This window comes from Peromyscus maniculatus, chromosome 5 (genome assembly GCF_049852395.1).
Source record: "Peromyscus maniculatus bairdii isolate BWxNUB_F1_BW_parent chromosome 5, HU_Pman_BW_mat_3.1, whole genome shotgun sequence".
Classification (NCBI taxonomy): domain Eukaryota; kingdom Metazoa; phylum Chordata; class Mammalia; order Rodentia; family Cricetidae; genus Peromyscus; species Peromyscus maniculatus.
Genome location: NC_134856.1, coordinates 51140864 through 51159625, shown reverse-complemented (window position 1 = coordinate 51159625; position 18762 = coordinate 51140864). Strand labels below are relative to the sequence as shown.

Here is an 18762-nt window from a genome sequence, read left to right as displayed (position 1 = left end):
TTGTCCTGGAGGAGGTGGGAATGGAGGGTAGGCTGGGGGTAAGGAGAGGGGGTAGGAGGGGGGAGAATAGGGGAACCCATGGCTGATATGTAGAACTGAATGGTATTGTAAAATAAAATATATATATATAAAAAAAAAAAGAAAGAAACAAACAAAAACAGGCCGCCGCTCCCTAACGCCAGCGCTGCCTCTCACTTGCAGAGCTTCAGCCGAAGGAGAAGGGGGGTAAGTAAGGAGGTGCCCATTCCATGGCTCGTACAAAGCAGACTGCCCGCAAATCCACCAGTGGTAAAGCACCCAGGAAACAACTGGCTACTAAAGCCGCTCGCAAGAGTGCGCCCTCTACTGGAGGGGTAAAGAAACCTCATCGTTACAGGCCTGGTACTGTGGCACTCCGTGAAATCAGACATTATCAGAAGTCCACTGAACTTCTGATTCACAAGCTCCCCTTCCAGCGTCTGGTGCGAGAAATTGCTCAGGACTTCAAAACAGATCTGCGCTTCCAGAGTGCAGCTATTGGTGCTTTGCAGGAGGCAAGTGAGGCCTATCTGGTTGGCCTTTTTGAAGATACCAACCTGTGTGCTATCCATGCCAAACGTGTAACAATTATGCCAAAAGATACCCAGCTAGCACGCCACATACGCGGAGAACGTGCTTAAGAGTCCACTATGAGGGGAAACATTTCATTCTCAAAAATTTTTTCCTCTTCTTCCTGTTATCAGTAGTTCTGAATGTTAGATATTTTTTCCATGGGGTCAAAAGGTACCTAAGTATATCATTGCGAGTGGAAAAATAGGGGACAGAAATCAGGTATTGGCAGTTTTTCCATTTTCATTTGTGTGTGAATTTTTAATATAAATGCAAGATGTAAAGTATTAATGCAAGCAAAATGTTTCAGTGAATACATTTCAACAGTTCAACTTTATAACAATTACAAATAAACCTGTTAAAATTTTCTGGACAATGCCAGCATTTGGATTTTTTTAAAATAAGTAAATTTCTTATTGAAGGCAAAAAAAAAGAAAAGAAAAGAAAAGAAAATACAAATCAAAACTACTTTTGGGAGTCTATTTCACACCTATCAAGATGACTAAGATCAATAACACAAGTTACAGCTCATGTTGGTGAAGATGTGGAGCAAGAGGAACACTCCTACATTGCTGGTGGGAGTGCAAACTGGTGCAGCCACTGTGGAAATCAATATGGTGGTTCCTTAGAAAATTGAGAATCAATTTACCTTAAGACACAGCTACACCACTCGGGCATATACCCAAAGGATGCTCCATCCTACCACAAGGACACTTGCTCAGCTATGTTCATTGCAGCTTTATTCATAATAGTTAGAATCTAAAAACAACTTTGACACCCCTCAACTGAAAAATAGGTAAAGAAAATGTGGTGCTTACACAATGGAGTATTTATTATTCAACTGTTTAAAAAAAAATGACATCATGAAATTTGCAGGCAAATGATGGAACTAGAAAAAAATTATCCTGGGTAAAGTAACCTAGACTTAGAAAGACAAATATGGTATGTATTCACTTGTAAGTGGACATTGGCCATTAAGTAAACAATAACCAAGCTACAATCTGTAGATCCAGAGAGGTTAGGTAAAGAGGAGGGATCTAGGGGAAGAGGGTGAATGGATCTATCTCCTTGAGATGGGAAAACAGAATAGATGTTTTGGGTGGACTGGAGGCTCATGGAGTTGAGGGCAGGAGGAATATGGTTGGAAGATGGGGTAGAATGAGAATTTGGAGAGAGACAGCTAGAATTGGGGGACATTTGAGAGGTGGTGGAGAAACAGTACAATAGAAACTTCCTGGAATCTATGTGGATGATCCTAGTAATGTGGGATATAGAGTCTCAGCTGGCTATCTCTTGTAGCCAGGCAAGGCTTCCAGTGGTGGGACTGGGTTGAATTTGGTTGAGTTGTTGGCCAGGTGAGAATCACATGGAGATCCCCAGCGATCCAAGCTGATGCTAGGACAGAGGGTAATTCTCCACAAACTGACAGTGGAGCTCCATTGCTGAAGAGAACATTTGCACAACTCATTGAATGTGGAATGGTCCAACTAGTGCCTGCATGGAGCCTTCACCCCTATATTCTAGTCTCTTAGGTATGGTAAGATACTCTACAGACTACAGAAAGAGAAATGTGGACACCAACCTACCCATTAAAACATTAATCAACAGTCTGTCCAGGCTACAAGATGTGTTGGGGCAATGGTGGTGCAGAACTTGTGAGAGTGGCCAACCACTGTCTGGTTTAACTTGAGGCCTACTCCACGAGAGGGAGCCCATACCAAACACCAGACACTGCATAGATGGCCAGGAACTGGGGATTGAATAACCCAGAGACCTAGGGTAGAACTGTAGATGTAACCAACTGTCTTATTAAATAAGAAACACAGAACCAATGTAAAAGAGAAAGCCAAGAGGTCAGAGCTCAGAGCTAAAACCTTACCCTTCCTCCTGCGGTGGTCCTACCTCTCTGAAAGAGATCTACTTCCTGTGTGTTTGTCTTTAGATAGTCTTTCTCTTCTGCCTTCTCATTGGTTGTAAACCCAAACACGTGACTGCCTCGTCACTGCCTGTAAGTACCGCCCTCCAGGTCTTAAAGGCGTGTGTCTCCAATGCTGGCTGTATCCTTAAACACACAGAGATCTACCTAGCTGTAGAACCAAACATAACTGTCCAAAAAAATTGATAAAATGGTTTCTAATGATATCCTGCTATACTCATAGACCAGTGCCTTGTCTGGTTTCATCAGAGAGGCTTCCTCAGTAGTAGATGGAGCTGGTGCAGAGACCCCACAGCCAGATATTATGTGGAGAGATAGAGAGTCTAAATCAGAGGTCTCCATCGAGTCCCTCCCCTTGGAGCTCAGGGAACCCTGTGGAAGAGGAGGCCGAAGATTCTGGGAGTCAAAGGGGATGGAGGACACCAGGAGAACACAGCCCATTGAATCCACTAAGCAGGGTGCATATAGGCTCATAGAGACTGAAGTGGCAATTTTAGTGGTTTTGTGGGACTCCTAACTTTAGGAGCAGATTTGTCTCTGACTCTTTTTCCTGCTCTTGGGACTCTTTTCCTCCTGTTGGTAGCCTTGACCAGCATTGGTGATTGGTGTAAGGACTCTTGCCTTGCTTTATTGTATTTTGTTCTGTTGTGTTTCGTTGTTGTCTCTTGAAGGCCAGCTCTTTCCTGATAGGAGACAGATGGGGTATAGATCCATGAAAAGGGGGAGGGGGAGCTAGGAGGAGTGGAGGGGGGGGGGAAACTATGGTCAGAATGTATTGTATAAGAGAAGAATCTATTTTCAACACACATATACATATAAAGAAAATGCTGTGTGATGATGTTAACAATAGTAATGATGATGATGGTAATGGTAATGCGGATGGTGGTGGTGATGGTGATGATAATTGTAATGGTGGTGGTTTTGTGGTGCTAATAATAATGATGATAGTGACAGTGTTGGTCATGGTGATAGCATGTGCTGATCTCTCTATGGTGTGAATCACTGCCTGTTGCTGTTCTTGCAAATGACTAAAACCTGGTTCTGGTTTCCCATCATCTTTTCTTTGGGAGTCTTTCTGACTCCATCATCCTATCGTCCTTTCTGACATCCTATCATCAAGCCTGGAAGACCAACTTGAAAAGTTGAATGGACAGGACTACATGTCTCTCAGGACCAAGCAGGGAGCATTAGTGTCATTACAGGAAACTGTCACCCTCGCTCTTCACGTCACTCAGTAGGCATTCCTAGCTCTGGAAGGCCATAGGTTTGTTTCTATGCCTGAGTCATATAGGCTGGTGAGTTGAGATAGGCAAAATTCAGATTTTAGACCTTGTGGCCTTTTGTTTTTGTTTTTGTTTTGTTTTGTTGTTGTTGTTTTTCGAGACAGGGTTTCTCTGTGTAGCTTTGGAGCCTGTCCTGGAACTCACTCTGTAGCCCAGGCTGGCCTCAAACTCATAGAGATCTGCCTGGCTCTGCCTCCCAAGTGATAGAATTAAAGGCGTGTGCCACCACCGCCTGGCACCTTGTGGCTTTTATAGTTGGAGAAATGACATTGTTTTCCACTAAGATCTCACACCTAGATCATAACCTCCAAATAGGGAGGTTAATTGATGCTAGGCATCCCTATACCTTTGGTGTGTGTGTGTGTGTGTGTGTGTGTGTGTGTGTGTGTGTGTGTGTCCAGGTCACTGCCTCAGGTCACCAGGGAAGAGAACACAGGGAAGAGAGCACAGGGCATGGCCAAAGAGGGGGTTAATCACACCCATCAATGGCACACTCTGTTACTAAAAGAAGAGGAAGAACAAAGACTGCAGCTAAAGAAAAACCTCTCTGTAAATCTCCCAGGAACATTCCCTGGAACTGAAGCACCCCATCACACAGGTGGACCTTGCAGAGAACAGGCCACTTCGGACAAAAGCCATGAGCTGCTTGCTGGTCTTCCAGAGATGGTAGCTCCAATTTTCTATTCAGTCACCTCTACTCTTTGAAATATAATAAAAAAGCTGATGATCCAGGATGCGTTAGACACAATGCAATTTATACTGTTATCCTAGCCACTCTGATCCCAAAATCCAGACCTTGAGTGACTGGCTGAAATTTGGGGGTCTATTGGGGGAATCAGCAATTTTTTGACTTGTTTCAGGGGAAATAAAAGATTTCTTTTACAATGTTACTGCTCGCTGGCTTGTGCCTGGTCACCGGAGAGCCACATACAGTTATGCAAAGAGATTAAGTTGTTTTAATGCCAATACACTTTTCATCCTGCAGTCCCTGAATCAAGGAGTTTTTTGATGTGGGAGTCATCGTTCAATTAATGCATTTTAGGCGTAGATCATAACTTCTTCCTCAAAGATGCTAACAACTACCTGAGTCCATAGCAAATATAATCTTTCTGGTACAGGCTAATTTTGTCATAACCCTGATGGCTGCTTATCAGAGTGGTGGCTACTTAAGGTTGGGGTTGCTGTGGCAGGTTTTTTTTTTTTTTTTACTTTGAGATGGGTCTCATGTATCCCACGCTGACTTCAAAAGTCACTATGTAGCCAAGAAGCCAAGGATGGCCTCAAACTTTGTATCTTCCTGCCTCTGCCTCTTTCACGGTGGTTGCTGCCCATAGCCCCAGCTACTCAAGAGTCTGAGGCAAGATGATCACTTGAGCCTTGGAGGTGGAAACTAGTCTGGGAGATGTAACAAGATTCTGTCTCAAAATAAGAATGACTTCATGAGGCTACCACTGCTATCAATGGTGGTTCTCTGGAGCTTTCTGGAAAGGGGTCACCATTCTAGATCTCAAGAACGTTTGCGACTCAAGGGAAGAGGTCAAGGTAACATTAAGAGGAGCTATGAGAAGTTGATTCCAAGTCTTGTTGATGATTCAGGTAGTTGCGACTCCCCGGTGGAAGCTACTGAAGACATGGTAGAATAGCAAGGAGGCTTGATTAGGACAGGAGCCTGAGGACTCCACGGGGCGGCTGCCCTTGGTAAACATTGACACCTGGTAAGAGTTTGCTTTCTACGGGTAAGCAAAGGAAACAGCTTCTTAGACAGCGTGTCCTCCTGACAAGGATGCTGTGAGTGCTGTGAAATGATGAAGAATAGAAGATAACTGACAGAGATGGGCAGGATAGACTTCAATTTGGAAAGTAGTTTTCCAATGAGTAAAATGCCATCGACAACACGTGTGGCAGAGAGCTCTGCCGTGGAAAGCAGAAGCGAGCCGGGGCACCAACTTTTCTGTTCCTTCCCATGGCAGGAGCTGAAGAGATACCTCAGTGACAAGTGCACGGTATGAGGACACGAGTTCAGGTCCTAACATCCACATAAAAAGCTGGCTGTGACCCCAAGCTCCAGGTTCAGGGAGAGACCTTGCCTCAAGGGAATAAGGCAAAGAGTGATACAGCAAGACACACTGGGTATCTTCTTCTGGTCCCTATGCACCTGTACACACACACACACACACACACACACATGCACACACTGTCTCTGTGTTCTCTCTCTCTCTCTCTCTCTCTCTCTCTCTCTCTCTCTCTCTCTCTCCCTCTCCCTCTCCTTCTCCCTCTCCCTCTCCCCCTCCCCCCCCCCCCCCCCTCTCTCTCTCACACACACACACACACACAGACACACACACACACACACTTTCAATCAGGGCATGGTGACTGCATGAAGAAAGTAGAGGCAGGAAGATCAGAAGTTTGAGGCCATCCTTGGCTTCTTGGCTACATAGTGACTTTTGAAGTCAGCGTGGGATACATGAGACCCATCTCAAAGTAAAAATAAATAAATAAATAAAAAACTGCCACAGAAACCCCAACCTTAAGTAGCCACCACCCTGACAAGCAGCCATCAGCGTTATGGCAAAACTAGCCAGTACAGGAAAGGCTATATTTGCTAAGGACTCGGGTAGTTGTTAGCATCTTTGAGGAAGAAGTTATGATCTATTTGGGTAGATCCCATTGATTTGTTGAGACATAACACTAGTGCACACTTGATAGAGTTCAGTCTGGTGCAAACACACTTCTTATATGCGCTGGTCTTGGTTTATGGGTATAGTCATGGCCCTGAGGTGGTCTAGAGCTGAGCGTCCAGCCTCTGGGTGGGATGAGGTCTCAGTAGCACTGTCTATGGTGCCCCCTGCTACTCTCCAGCCCTCTTGCCACTATGTCAAAAGGAACCAATGCATTTCAAAATGAGAATTTGAGGTAGAAAATGAGTTTAATAAGAGAGTTCCCCTTCATTCTAAGAATGTGACATTTCCTACCCCATTGGGGCCTTGATCTTCTAACTCGATGTCCTTAGAGCTCTTGGCATCTGTTTTGGAACAAAACATTTTTGCGAAACATAGTCCAACAAGCTGGTCGGGGAATAGGAGGAGAAGCAGAGCCACAGGTAAGCCAGTTTCCCTGGGGCATAAAAGGAAGAGGGGTTCCTGGCAGAAATGGCATGCTGGATGTCCCGCAGCACCGGGGTGATGTCTGAGCAGGAACCGTCTTTCATGATCTGGAGCAAGTTCTTCTGCTTATGGACATAGTCCTGGCCATAGTCATCCTGTATCTCCTGGGAAAGGTGGTCCAGGATTTCCTTCTCCATCTTATCCCAACTGTCAGGTGGGCCTGTGATGTCTGGAACACAAGAAGTAAGGGATAGTGAGATCCTGGGAAGGCCAGGATGAACTGAGGAGGCAAGGGATTATGGACTAGCCTCTGCTGGGAAAGATGGGTGCTTGTCAATGCTCTTTTAAAAGTCAATTTTCTTTTTTTTTTTTTTTGAGATTATAATAACATTCTTTCTCTTTTCCCTTGCCTCCCTCTAAGTCCTCCCATATGCCCCTGCTTTCTCTGTTTCAAATTCATAGCCTCTTTTTACATTAATCATTGTTATAGGCATATATACGTGTGTGTGTGTGTGTGTGTGTGTGTGTGTGTGTGTGTGTGTGTGTTCCTACATATAATCTTCTGAGTCTGTATAATGCTACTCATATGTATGTTTTCAGGGCTGACTATTTAGTCATGGCAGAGTGGATGGGGAAAGCCCACTGGTCCTCAGCCCTACACAAAGAACTCCAGCTAACTAAGGAATGCTGAGGCGGGGTGGGGGGGGACAGAGAGTGTTCTCCAGAAAAGAGCACACAACGAACCATTTGAAACCAAATAGCTCCGTACACTACTTATACAATGTGTGCTTCATAACATTGCTGATTGTCATTTTTAAACCTACACATGAGGCTGGAAAAATGACTCAATGGTTAAGAGTACTTGCTGCTTTTGTAGATGACCCTGGTTTGGTTCCCAGCACCCACACCAGGTGACTCACAGCTGCCTAGAACTCTATATTTGGGGTATCTGGCACCCTCTGACCTCCACAGGCACCTACATACATGGGGTGTACATACAAACACTCAGGCACACACACGTACACATAAAATAAATCCTTTAAACTTAAAAATGAATAAAGATGGATGGTTAGAATTTTCACAAACTGAACAGCCCAAGCAATGAGCAACTAGTCCAAAAATAGAGCAGCACTCTCCCCGAAGTCCCCTCTTAGCCCCTTCTCAAGCTACCACTGTCCTTGCTAACAGGATAGGCTCATTCTACCTGTTCTGAACACTTACTCTTTGGTGCCAGCCTTTTTACTCAGCAGTGTGTGTGTGTGTGTGTGTGTGTGTGTGTGTGTGTGTGTGTGTGTGAGAGAGAGAGAGAGAGAGAGAGAGAGAGAGAGAGAGAGAGAGAGAGAGAGAGAGAGAGAAAGAGAGAGAGAGAGAGAAGGACAGAATCTCTAGTTAGTGGAAAAATACAGACCCCCGGATAAGACAGGGAACTAGATCATCTTACAGTCAGGTTGCCTAGAAACAGAGCCCTTGACCCTTTCGCCCTGTAAACATCCTATACAAACATCCTGTTAGCTTGCCCCACCTTATGCAGATGACAGCTTCTTGCTCCCCCCACCCTGCAGGAACTATATAAACCCTTCTGGAGAAAAATAAAGATGCACCTTGATCAGAATCTAGACTTGGTGTATTTCCTTGTATCTCCTGTCCCTACATTCCCTCCTTAGGGTGGTCGAGTACCTATTGTAGCCCTGCAAGCGGGGCATGTATGTGTGTGTGTGTGTGTGTGATGCATGCATGTGTGATATGCCCACTCTCTTTGTTGCATAGCTCTCCATTGCATAACTATTGAAAAACTTGTGGACCTGATAGATCTCAATAGAACTTGGTGTTCTTTTCCTGTTTGCAACTCTTACAGATAAGACTGTCTCAAACATTTCAGCACATGTCTTTTGATGGCAATTATGGGTGTATAACACAATGTCTACAATATAACATCGAATATATGATCTTTTCTGTGTGCCTAAATATGTAAATACATCCTACACACAGCATGCACATATAACTTATTAAGTATACAAAAAGTATCTATTTCTGTATTGAAAATTTATTATGAAGCTTAAAATACCTTCTGTGTGTAATTTTAAACATTAAATATGTCTTAATATAATTTCAATATATGTTTGAATTTTATTATATAAATGAAATGATTAAATAGAAATGTATTTTAACATACAGACAAGGTCTGCTTATTATATGAAATTAAAAAACATATTTACTTTAAAACATAACAACATCTGCTTATTTTATAAGTGAGTACCAAGGAGATGTGAGCATCTTTAAAATCAATCTCCTTTGATGAAACTAACAATTTCTCCTTGTTCATATACTTATACACACAGAAGCCTGCATTTTCTTTTATCAAGAGGAACAAAAAAAAAAGGTGGTATTCTGCTCTTTCCTGGTCAAAAGCTATGGATCTGAGCTGTGGTTTGAAGCATAGCAATAAGCTTTGTGTTGAACAGCTTTCAGCCAGCCACTGTCCAATCACAGCCTTGCCAGCCAGCCTCTCTTGGGTTCACCACTGTGATGCTGCAGTCCACAGACTTGTAGCATATACCCTACTGTACATGGGCTTTGGGTCCCCCCAGAATGCAGATAGTTAGTTTTAAAAAACATGAGCATTTTTAAACTTTTAATAGCTACCACCAGATTATCCCTCAAAAACACCATGACCCCCATTCTCTGTTCTGCATATATGCAAGGGTTGGTTGGCTGGCTGTGGGATTGTACCTTGATTTGCTACTGTATGAGTGCCTATATGAAGTGTTGTACCCCAAAGTCCAGTGGTGCTGGGGGACTATAAGCGAACACCCAGTGGCCCATTTCTCTTCGTGAAGGCACAGAACTACAGGTAGAGAAATAATTGCCCAACAATTAATTGGGAGGTTTAGCCTTGCAAGACACTCTCTGGCTTGCATGTTATGTCCCTCCTGGTACCTCTCTCTAACCCCTGATCTCAAAAACTAGAGAATTTCTCTGTCTCTCTCTCTCTCCCCACTTCATTGACTTATAAAAGTTATATTCATTAATATACATATATGTATGTATATCTGCCCATCTGAATGCTGTGTAGCAGGATGGGATGGCTCAAAGTGCTTATGGGAAAGCCAGAGGACAACTTTCAGAATCAGATCTCTTTTTCCACCATGTTGAGTCCTGGGGTTTGAACTCAGGTCATCAGGCTTGGCATCAAGTGGCTTTCCTCACCGATTCATCTCTCCCACTATTCATGAACTAACCACATTTGAGAATACACTGTCTAGAGCCCCTAACCGTTCTCCCCACCCCTGCCAGTGACAAAGCCACCAGCCTTTTGTCAACCACCATCTATTACTTTAGGTGCACATAACCCACCTATCCCCTAGCACTTTGGAGTAACAAATAACCTGTCAATCTAACTGAATCAAAATCCCATCTTTGTTTCATATCAGCTCGGTGGCTGGGAAAGTCCTTAACTTGAACATTGATTTTTCTCATTACAATATATATATATTCTATTGCCTCCTTCGTAGATGAGAACTGAGTGAAACAGTACAGGAAGCTAGCATGTTTGATGTGTGCTAGGCATGAAACGCCTTGGCTATTTTTATTATTTGTAGGACATTGGGAAAAACATGATCTGTGTCCTTGTCTGTTTTTTAGAAGCTCGACACTGATTTCTTTGTAAGTTCCTTCCTTGCCTCCACCTTCAGTTAAATGAAAACACAGGGCGTTGTTCTCTAGCCTACCCTCTGTCTGCTGGCTGACAGCCTGGTACAAAAGACAAGACCAGACAGAGGCACTGGAGATCTGTCCTCAAACTCCTCATCATCAATGTTGTACCAGCAGCCTGCACTGGGACATATTACCCACCTTGCCTTGGGGCACCCTCACCTGGAGAACGTCAATTTAGTTTGCCCTGTAGATAATAAAGAACTAGAAGACGTCCCCAATAGAATAATTACATTTCAAAGCTTTTGTTTGTTTGATTGGTTGGTTTGGTTTTGGTTTTTTGAGACAGTGTTTCTCTGTGGAACAATCCTTCACCACCACCCATTGTAAGATGAGGAGGTGGGTACCTTTTGGAATGGGGAGAGGGTTGGATGGAAAGGGTGGTAAAGGGGCTTCTGGGTGCTGGTTTCATTGTTGATCTTAGTACATGAGTGCTTGTGTTAAGTTGTTAAACCGTAAGTGTCATACCTTTCCCTATATCTATGATATAGCTCTTCATGGAAACAGTAAGATCAACTACCCGAAGCATGTGTGGGACCAGGTGGTGATGTGCCTGCTAAGAGCATGTCCCCAGAAATGTCAGCAGCAAGACTTCCCTGAGTCCCTTAAAGTGTAACTTAACACCAGCTTGCTCCCTTTTCCAAAGGGAGCCTTATGTGGATATGCTGGAATTTTCCTTTGGCTCATGAGCCTAACCTAATCCTTGATCCTACTGCCAGGTGTCAAAGTCCAGTTCGGGGACAGCAAGTTGGCTCAGTAGGAAATGACCCTGGGCACCAAGTCTGACAACCTGAGTTTGATCTCCAGGAATCACATGGTGGGAGGAGAAAACCAATTCCCAAAAGTTGTCCTCTGATCTCCATGCACATGCCATAACATGTGGGCACCCACACATACATACATGCACAGAAAAATAAAAATAAAGAAATGTACAAAATAAAAGTGCGGTGCAGCATCTTCTTGGTCCACCAGCTCCCAGCTGGCTTTCCCCTCTAGAATGCCCTTCTTTCCCTTCCAGTCCAGACTTGCTCCACTCTTCTCTATCAACTTCTCCCAATTCTCCTCCCTGTTGGGGAGTTTGGAGTAGAAGCCCATCCACAGACGTCATCTTCTCTCCGATCTCTATTACCCTGATCCCCCTTCTCGGCATATATGGCTAATGTTCCTTTTTATGTTCTTTAATGGTTCCTGAGCCTCCTCCACAGCCCTGTGAGGATCCCATCTGTCAAGTGCTTCTGGCCAAAGGTTCGGTTTTTCTTTAGATTTTATCTCATGCGTTTGGCCCGACACTGACACCTTTAGGGTTTATTCTTCAGTGGTTAGCAATACCTTCCAGTTTGTGAGCTTTATTAGACTTCCTTCTCACACCTTCACTAACATGACCAATGAAACGTTTTATGGTCCAGAAAAAAAAAGGATGAACCTTCTGTCTCCTCCCAGAGTTCAGAAATTCAAGGAGAAGATGGGCAAAGACATCTCCCAGGATGGAAGGAGGTGGCCCTGTTCTCTAAAGGAGAGGAGAGAAATGCTGCTTTCAAAACATAAAGAAGAAAGCCATCTTGTAGGGAGGGAAGGGTTCTGGTGTTACACAGCACCCGTTCAGTTTGTTTGTGAGCAATCTCCAAGTCTAAATGAACAAACCCAACAAGAAGCTGATGGATGCCATATTGGAAGTGGGGTTTGGGTGACTCAGGAAAATCAGAAAGAGTCAGTCCATTGGGCTCATTTCTGAGCTGTGCTCTCACAGAGCAAAAAAAATAGGGCATGGAGGAAGGGAACATGGGGAAGTTGATGTTCTGAGTGGGCATCAGGGGAGCTGGGTTTGTACTCAGCATGGCTTCTGCTTGCTTACAGCTTCTGAGCCCCCCCATCCACTTCCAGGAAGGAAGCCCAGAAAGGAATCACCCACAGAAGGCATGTGCCTCTCAAAGGTTAGATGAAGCTCACCTTCCCACTGAGCATGTAGTAACTCTCTCCAAACTCCCGCACTAAGAGGCTGACCATACTCTAGCCCATCAGTAGCAGTACCAGGCCCTATTTTGGAAAGACATGAGCCCTCCCAAATACCTTCGTGACAAGGCTCACTGCTGCCAGGAGAACTCACTACTGTCCTAGCAATCATACCCCTGATGATGGTTCTTGGCTTCCCTTAATTGGAGCATTTACTCAAAAGGTTGTTCAATTGTGTGTGTATGTGTGTGTCCCCTGTAACTCAAGGGCCTGGGAGCTTGCCCCTTTGAGGAATCCTCTAGAAGGATGAGTCCTGTCTCCCAGCTTCTGTGGAGGGATGGAGACCTAACACCATCCCCTCTACACTGAGCAAGCCTTTGTCCTTTGGTATTTATCTGGCTCAGCTGAGCCTTGCTCTCTCTGCTCCCTTAGCTCCAATTTAAACATCCAAGGCAGGGTTGGAGAGATGGCTCAGCAGTTAAGAGTGCTTGCTGCTACTGCCGAGGATCAGAGTTCAGTTTTCAGCTTTCACGTAGGGTGGTTCACAACTGTCTGTAACTTCAGCTCCAGGGGACCCAACATCCTCTTCTGGCCTCCCCAGGCACCTGCACACATGTGCATGTACACACAAGCAGACATACATTCACACACATAAATAAAAACAAATTAAAAATAAAATACTTGAAACACCCAAATGACATCTACACAATCAGCTTAGAACTTAGCTCTTACTGAATAAAATAAGTTCTCATGACTAATGCCTGGCTGTGCTCATCTCTGACAACCCTGTAGGGTTCAATGCATGTCATAACTGACCAAGAGGAATGTCAGGGTCCCTTTCCAGGAGACCATTACAGAGCTCCTGGGCTCAGGTACCTACTTGTTTTGAAACCTCCAGGTTGGATGGTAACAACTTTGACTCCCCATTTGGAGACCTCTTGTCTGATGATTGATGAAAACATGGTCAAAGCTGCCTTTGTGGAGCAGTAGGCTGCCATCATTTGTATTGGAACCTCAGCTGTGGGAAATAATGGGAGAAAAAAATTAGATTTGACATTGTCATTCATTCATCCAATAAAGCACCTGACTGTATACCAGGGACTGATGTCAGCCAGACCAAGCCAGACAAAGGTAAGGAAGGTCCTACTGAATCCTGGTGAGTTCACATTCTAGGTCACTCCCGTTGCTCAGGTGTATTCATTTCTAAAAGGAATCTGACTGATTTAGGATCGACCAGCATCTACTCACCAGCTCATGCCCTTCAGCTTTAGCAGCCACCTACGGTATCACTTTGGGGGCTTGGATGGGGCCCACACTTCAGCCCACCTTGGCAATATCCAACAAATTAGACCCACTGCTAGTTGCAGCAAGGAGCAACATATGCCAGAGCATTTCTGTAATGAGCACGAGAAATATCCTAGTCTGTGGTGGAACGCATGTTCGTTGTCCTGCCTACATCACAGTTAGCTTAGTACATGGAGCCTTGAGCTGGGCCAGGCCACAGGCAAGGAGGGAACTTTAGAAAGGACACTCAAAGGAAACAAGAAAGTGTGAGTTACCTGATTGGAATAATGGGCTCTGAAGGTATGATTAAGACGAAATGACCACCAGGTAAGCCTGTTCAAGACTAGCATAAGCCTGAAGGAGCTAGAGAGGCGGCTCAGTTGGCAAAGTGCTTGTCACACAAGCATGGGAACCTGAATTCAGATCCCAGCACACGTGTAAAGTCCAAGTGTGGTGGTGTATGTCTGTCCTTCAGTACTGGAGAAGCAGAGACGGCCAGATCCCTAGAACTCATTGTCTAGCCAGCCGAGGGCAGCTGCTGAGCTCCAGGCTCGATAAAAGACCCTGTCTCAAAATAAATAAATAAATGAATAAAAATAAGGCAGAATAGTCAGAGGACCCTGACATCAAACTCCTCGTGCACATGCACAGATACACACATTCATGTGACCATACACAAACACACACACACACACACACACACACACACACACACACACCACATACATGTACACACACAAATAATAACAACAAAAAATAATGAATAAACGAAGTGAAATGGGCCCTAGGTCCACTCATGGGTGTTTTTATAAGAAAGTAAAGGACTGGACACAGAGGCACAGAAGAGGAAGCCGTGGGAAGACACAGCACAGGGGTCTGCTGTGCTCTGCTGGGAGAAGCCCGGGACATCGACAGCCACCAGAAAATGCAGAGGTGAGGTTAAACTCTCTTTGAGAAGAGACTTCAGAAGATGCAGTCTTCTGCATGCTAAGTCTGTGGTTTTGACTTGTGGGCTCCAGAACCATGAAAGAACAAACTTCTGCAGTCTTAAGCCACTTGGCTTGTTCCAGGAAACTGACCTAGGTACATTCTAGGTGGGGAAAATGGCATTGTGAAAGGATGGAAACATCCACGTCTCACAGCACCAAGGAATACCTGAGAAAGCAGGACCCAGAATGTGGCCTCTAGTATTACGAAGGACTCCCCCGGCCAAAGAAGATCCACTTGATGAATGGCTAAAATGATGCATCCATCCAGAAGAATACAACTCAGCCACTAAATGCATGAACTTACTACATACAGTTAAAGGAGGGTCTCAAAGTAATTACGAGCCAAACAAAATTGAGTGTGTGCTCTTTCTTATGACTGCATTTATGTAAAATTCTAAAAAAAATGCAAACCAATCTATATAATGAGAGACACATATCAAGGGTCATATGCAAGATGGAAGGGTCCTGGAGAGATAGCTCAGCAGTTAAGAACACATAGTGTTCTTAGAGAGTCTGAGTTCAGTTCCCAGCACCTATGTCAGATAGTTCACAAGCACCTGTAACTACAGCTCCAGGGACTCTGATGCCTGCTTCTGGCCTCTGTGGGCATGGCACTCACATGCTCATATACATACACATTGACACACTCATGCTCATAATTAAAAATAAAGTCTTCAACTGAAGCTCCAGACCCTAAGAGGATTATTCTGTACTGCGCCCACATGAGAGATATGAACTATTAAGCTGCTCTTGGCTCCATTTTTATGTCTAGAACCTTTTTTAAAGCTTTCTCAGGTTTTATGTGGATGTATGAGCCCCACTTTGGGCACCATATGTAAACAGTGCCAGAGCCTTTCTGCCCTGGCTACCTGTTCCCATGTAAAAAGCAGCTACTTCCCAAATTACCACACAGAGGCTATATTAATTATAAATGATTGGCCAGTAGCTCAGGCTTATTACTAACTAGCTCTAACATTTAAATTAACCCATTTCTATTCATCTATGTATTGCCATGTGGCTATGGCTTTGCCAGTCCTCTGGCATCTTGCTTCTTGGGCAGCCCACTCACATCTCTCCTGACTCCTCCCCTCTTCATCTGAGTCCTCAGTTTGATTGTTGCACCTAATGTTATCCTGCCTTGCATTGGTCAAACAGCTTTATTATTAAGCAATGAGAGTAATACATATTCACAGCATACAGAAGGATCAACCCATAGCAGATTATATTTGGAGACAAGGACTTTGGAACATGATTAAGTCATAAGGATGGAGCCCTCTTGGTGTGATCAGTGTCCTTTTAAAAAGAGACGTTAGTAGTTTCACTTATGTTCTCTGTTCCTGTTTCTGTCTCTCTATCTCTCTCTGTGTCTCTCTCTGTCTCTGTCTCTCTCTCTATTTCGTGTGTGTGTGTGTGTGTGTGTGTGTGTGTGTGTGTGTGTGTCCAGAATACAAGAACACATTGAGAAGGTAGTGTCTGCAACCTGGAAGACAGCCCTCACCAGCCCCTGACCCTACCAGCAACCTGACTTCAGACTTCAACCTCCAGAACTGAAAGACAGGAATGTCTGCTGCTTGAGCCACCCAGCCTGGGATACCATGTTATGGCTACTCAGGCAGATTAGTTCAAGAGATGAGGAGGAGCAAGGGATTCCAAAAGGAATCTTCTAAGCAGGTTGGTTGTAGTGCCAATGCCATGGGGATGTGAGCATGTCTAAAGTTACCCGATTGCACACTTTAAATACAAGCTGTCTACTATATATCTATAGCACCTCAACTCTTAAAATTTAGAAAGGGAAACTATAGTACTACATCAGCCTGTGGACACTTCAGCAAAATCCAGGGAAGGCTTCATGCCTATTTTCTTCTCCCCAAAGCCCCCAGGACATGCCCACAACTTTCCAGGAGGAACTCATGGCTTATCTTCCTGTGTCCCCTGGTTGATCACCTGTGTCTCCTGGTTTATCTTTCTGTATATTGGGAATCTCCAGCTTACTCCTCCCATTCCAAACTGCACCCATCAGAAACCTCCCCCCCAAGAGTCAACTCCTCTCTGAGATGCTCAAGACCAAGCCTACAGGGTATTTAAAACCCAGCCCCTAGACCTGCCAGGTAATTCCTCTCCAGTTTTCTTCCCCCGAGAATCACCCAGGGGTGCTTTGCTCATTAAACCTGGACTTTTAATTTGGCCTGATCTACTAATATTTAGATAACCCTCTGCACTGATAGCTATGCTCAGCCAGAACCCCAGTTCAAGCCTCCCTGTAATTATCATCATTGGCAGCATCTGGCCAGGTCCATCCCCAGTTGGAGAAAAGTACCTTATCAGAGATACCTCCGTACTCTCTAAGAACAGACTTAAGCATCCAGGCTACCTGTTTGAGAAGGCCTGGCACATGTGCCAATTAAGCCTTACTTCTCCATTCCCAAATCTTACCTCTGGTTCCAGGTCTCCCTTTAACTATCACCAGAGCATCTAGCTGTACACAGATTGCCTAGCGACTGAGCACACTTTCCCCCACCCTGCAGAAAAATCGCAGATAGCTTGGACAGATAGGAGCCACAGGAAAAAAGAAGACAGTTTTATTTTCTCCCATTGGCCTAGCAACTTATAGATTCTTAAAATTTTCTACTAATCACGTTTAAGACTATAGTTGAGCACATAAGAGTCCCTCTTCTTAGATATTACCTGAATTTAGCCTTTAGTTAATTCATTTCCCCATTGGTCACTTCCCATTGGGGTTGCAAATGATAATGAATGGCTATTGCCTCTCAATGTGATTCTTTTTTTTGTATTTTACAATACTATTCAGTTCTACATAATAGCCACAGATTCCCTTGTTCTCTCCCATCCTGCCCCCTCCCCTTCCCCCCAGCCCACCCCCCATTCCCACCTCTTTTTCTTATCACCCCTCCGTTTGACCCTGGAAGCCTGCCTATATATACCAGAACTTCCAGGGCACTAGAGTCAGAGAAGAGAAAAGAGAATGGAAGAACTAGATGCGAGGAACAAACTGAGATGGGGAAGAACTAGATTGAAGGGCTAGAAGAGAGGACTAGAGGAATGAGATGGAAGATGAGGAAGAGCCAGATGGGAAGTACTAGCTGGGTAAGAACAAGCTGAAAAGGACCTAGATGAGGCAGAATTAAGATGAGAGAATTAAGATAGAACTTAGATAAGTATAGAGAGAAATCAGACAAGAAAGGAGCTAGGCATGAGAACAGAACTGAAGCTGTGTATAAAGGATGTTATGCCAGAGGAATTAAAGCAAGTGAACTATAGAGCTCGATGTGCTGAGATTCTATTTCCCGAAAATAGTCCTCAGGAGAGAGAAAGTAGTTCTCTCTCCTGAGCCCCTGGGATGTATAATATTAAGGCTGGTCCCTCTAATATTATACAAGACCAAATGTTTGTCAATATTTTGCAACTGACTCCTTTTCCTGGCCGAAGTCTCTTTTCTCCTTCTGGGCAGACATACATCACTGTGGGAGGACAGCTTCTTAGCTCTGAGCCCCTTTGTGAGAATCCTACCTCTCTCCATACTTAAAGCTGTGAGTAAGAGCACTTGAGACCACAATACACCCCTGCACCTAAGTTTAACACAAGACCACTCATTTTTAAAGGAGGCTTAAGTCACTAGCTCGTGGTCTGCTGTGCTAGGATAGACCTTTGCTGGTAGATGGACTTTCATCATCCTCTTCCTGAACTTCCATATAACTGGCTTCACCTATAGAAGGAGGGAATGTGGATTGCAAATAAGGACTAGGGCACATTGGGACTAGAATTTTTTAAGCAATCTTAGTAGAGTTAGAGCTGGGATTTGAACACAGGAAGTATTAGTTCCAGAATACATATCTTAGCCTCTATCTGCTAACACGCCTATTGGTTGGCCAACCTCCAACACCCATGGAAATCAT

The 18762-nt window shown here is 44.4% G+C and overlaps 2 protein-coding genes across 3 annotated transcripts in view; one reads left to right on the top strand and one right to left on the bottom strand.

Moving 5' to 3' along the window:
• Positions 1-233: 233 nt before the first annotated feature.
• On the top strand, positions 234-934 carry LOC102923849 (histone H3.3A-like). The gene has a single exon (XM_006986348.4). The coding sequence runs from the start codon at positions 249-251 to the stop codon at positions 657-659; it is 411 nt and encodes a 136-aa protein (XP_006986410.1). The 5' UTR covers positions 234-248; the 3' UTR covers positions 660-934.
• Positions 935-6717: 5783 nt separating this feature from the next.
• Positions 6718-18762, bottom strand: part of Hsd17b2 (hydroxysteroid 17-beta dehydrogenase 2) — a 76177-nt gene continuing 64132 nt past the window's right edge. For both annotated transcript variants that reach the window (XM_076572195.1, XM_006986347.4), the window contains exons 4-5: positions 13456-13593; positions 6718-7143 (exon numbers count right to left, since the gene is read on the bottom strand). In XM_076572195.1, coding sequence (XP_076428310.1) covers positions 6803-7143; positions 13456-13593 — 479 coding nt within the window. In that variant the 3' untranslated portion in view covers positions 6718-6802. The remainder of the gene's footprint in view (positions 7144-13455; positions 13594-18762) is intronic.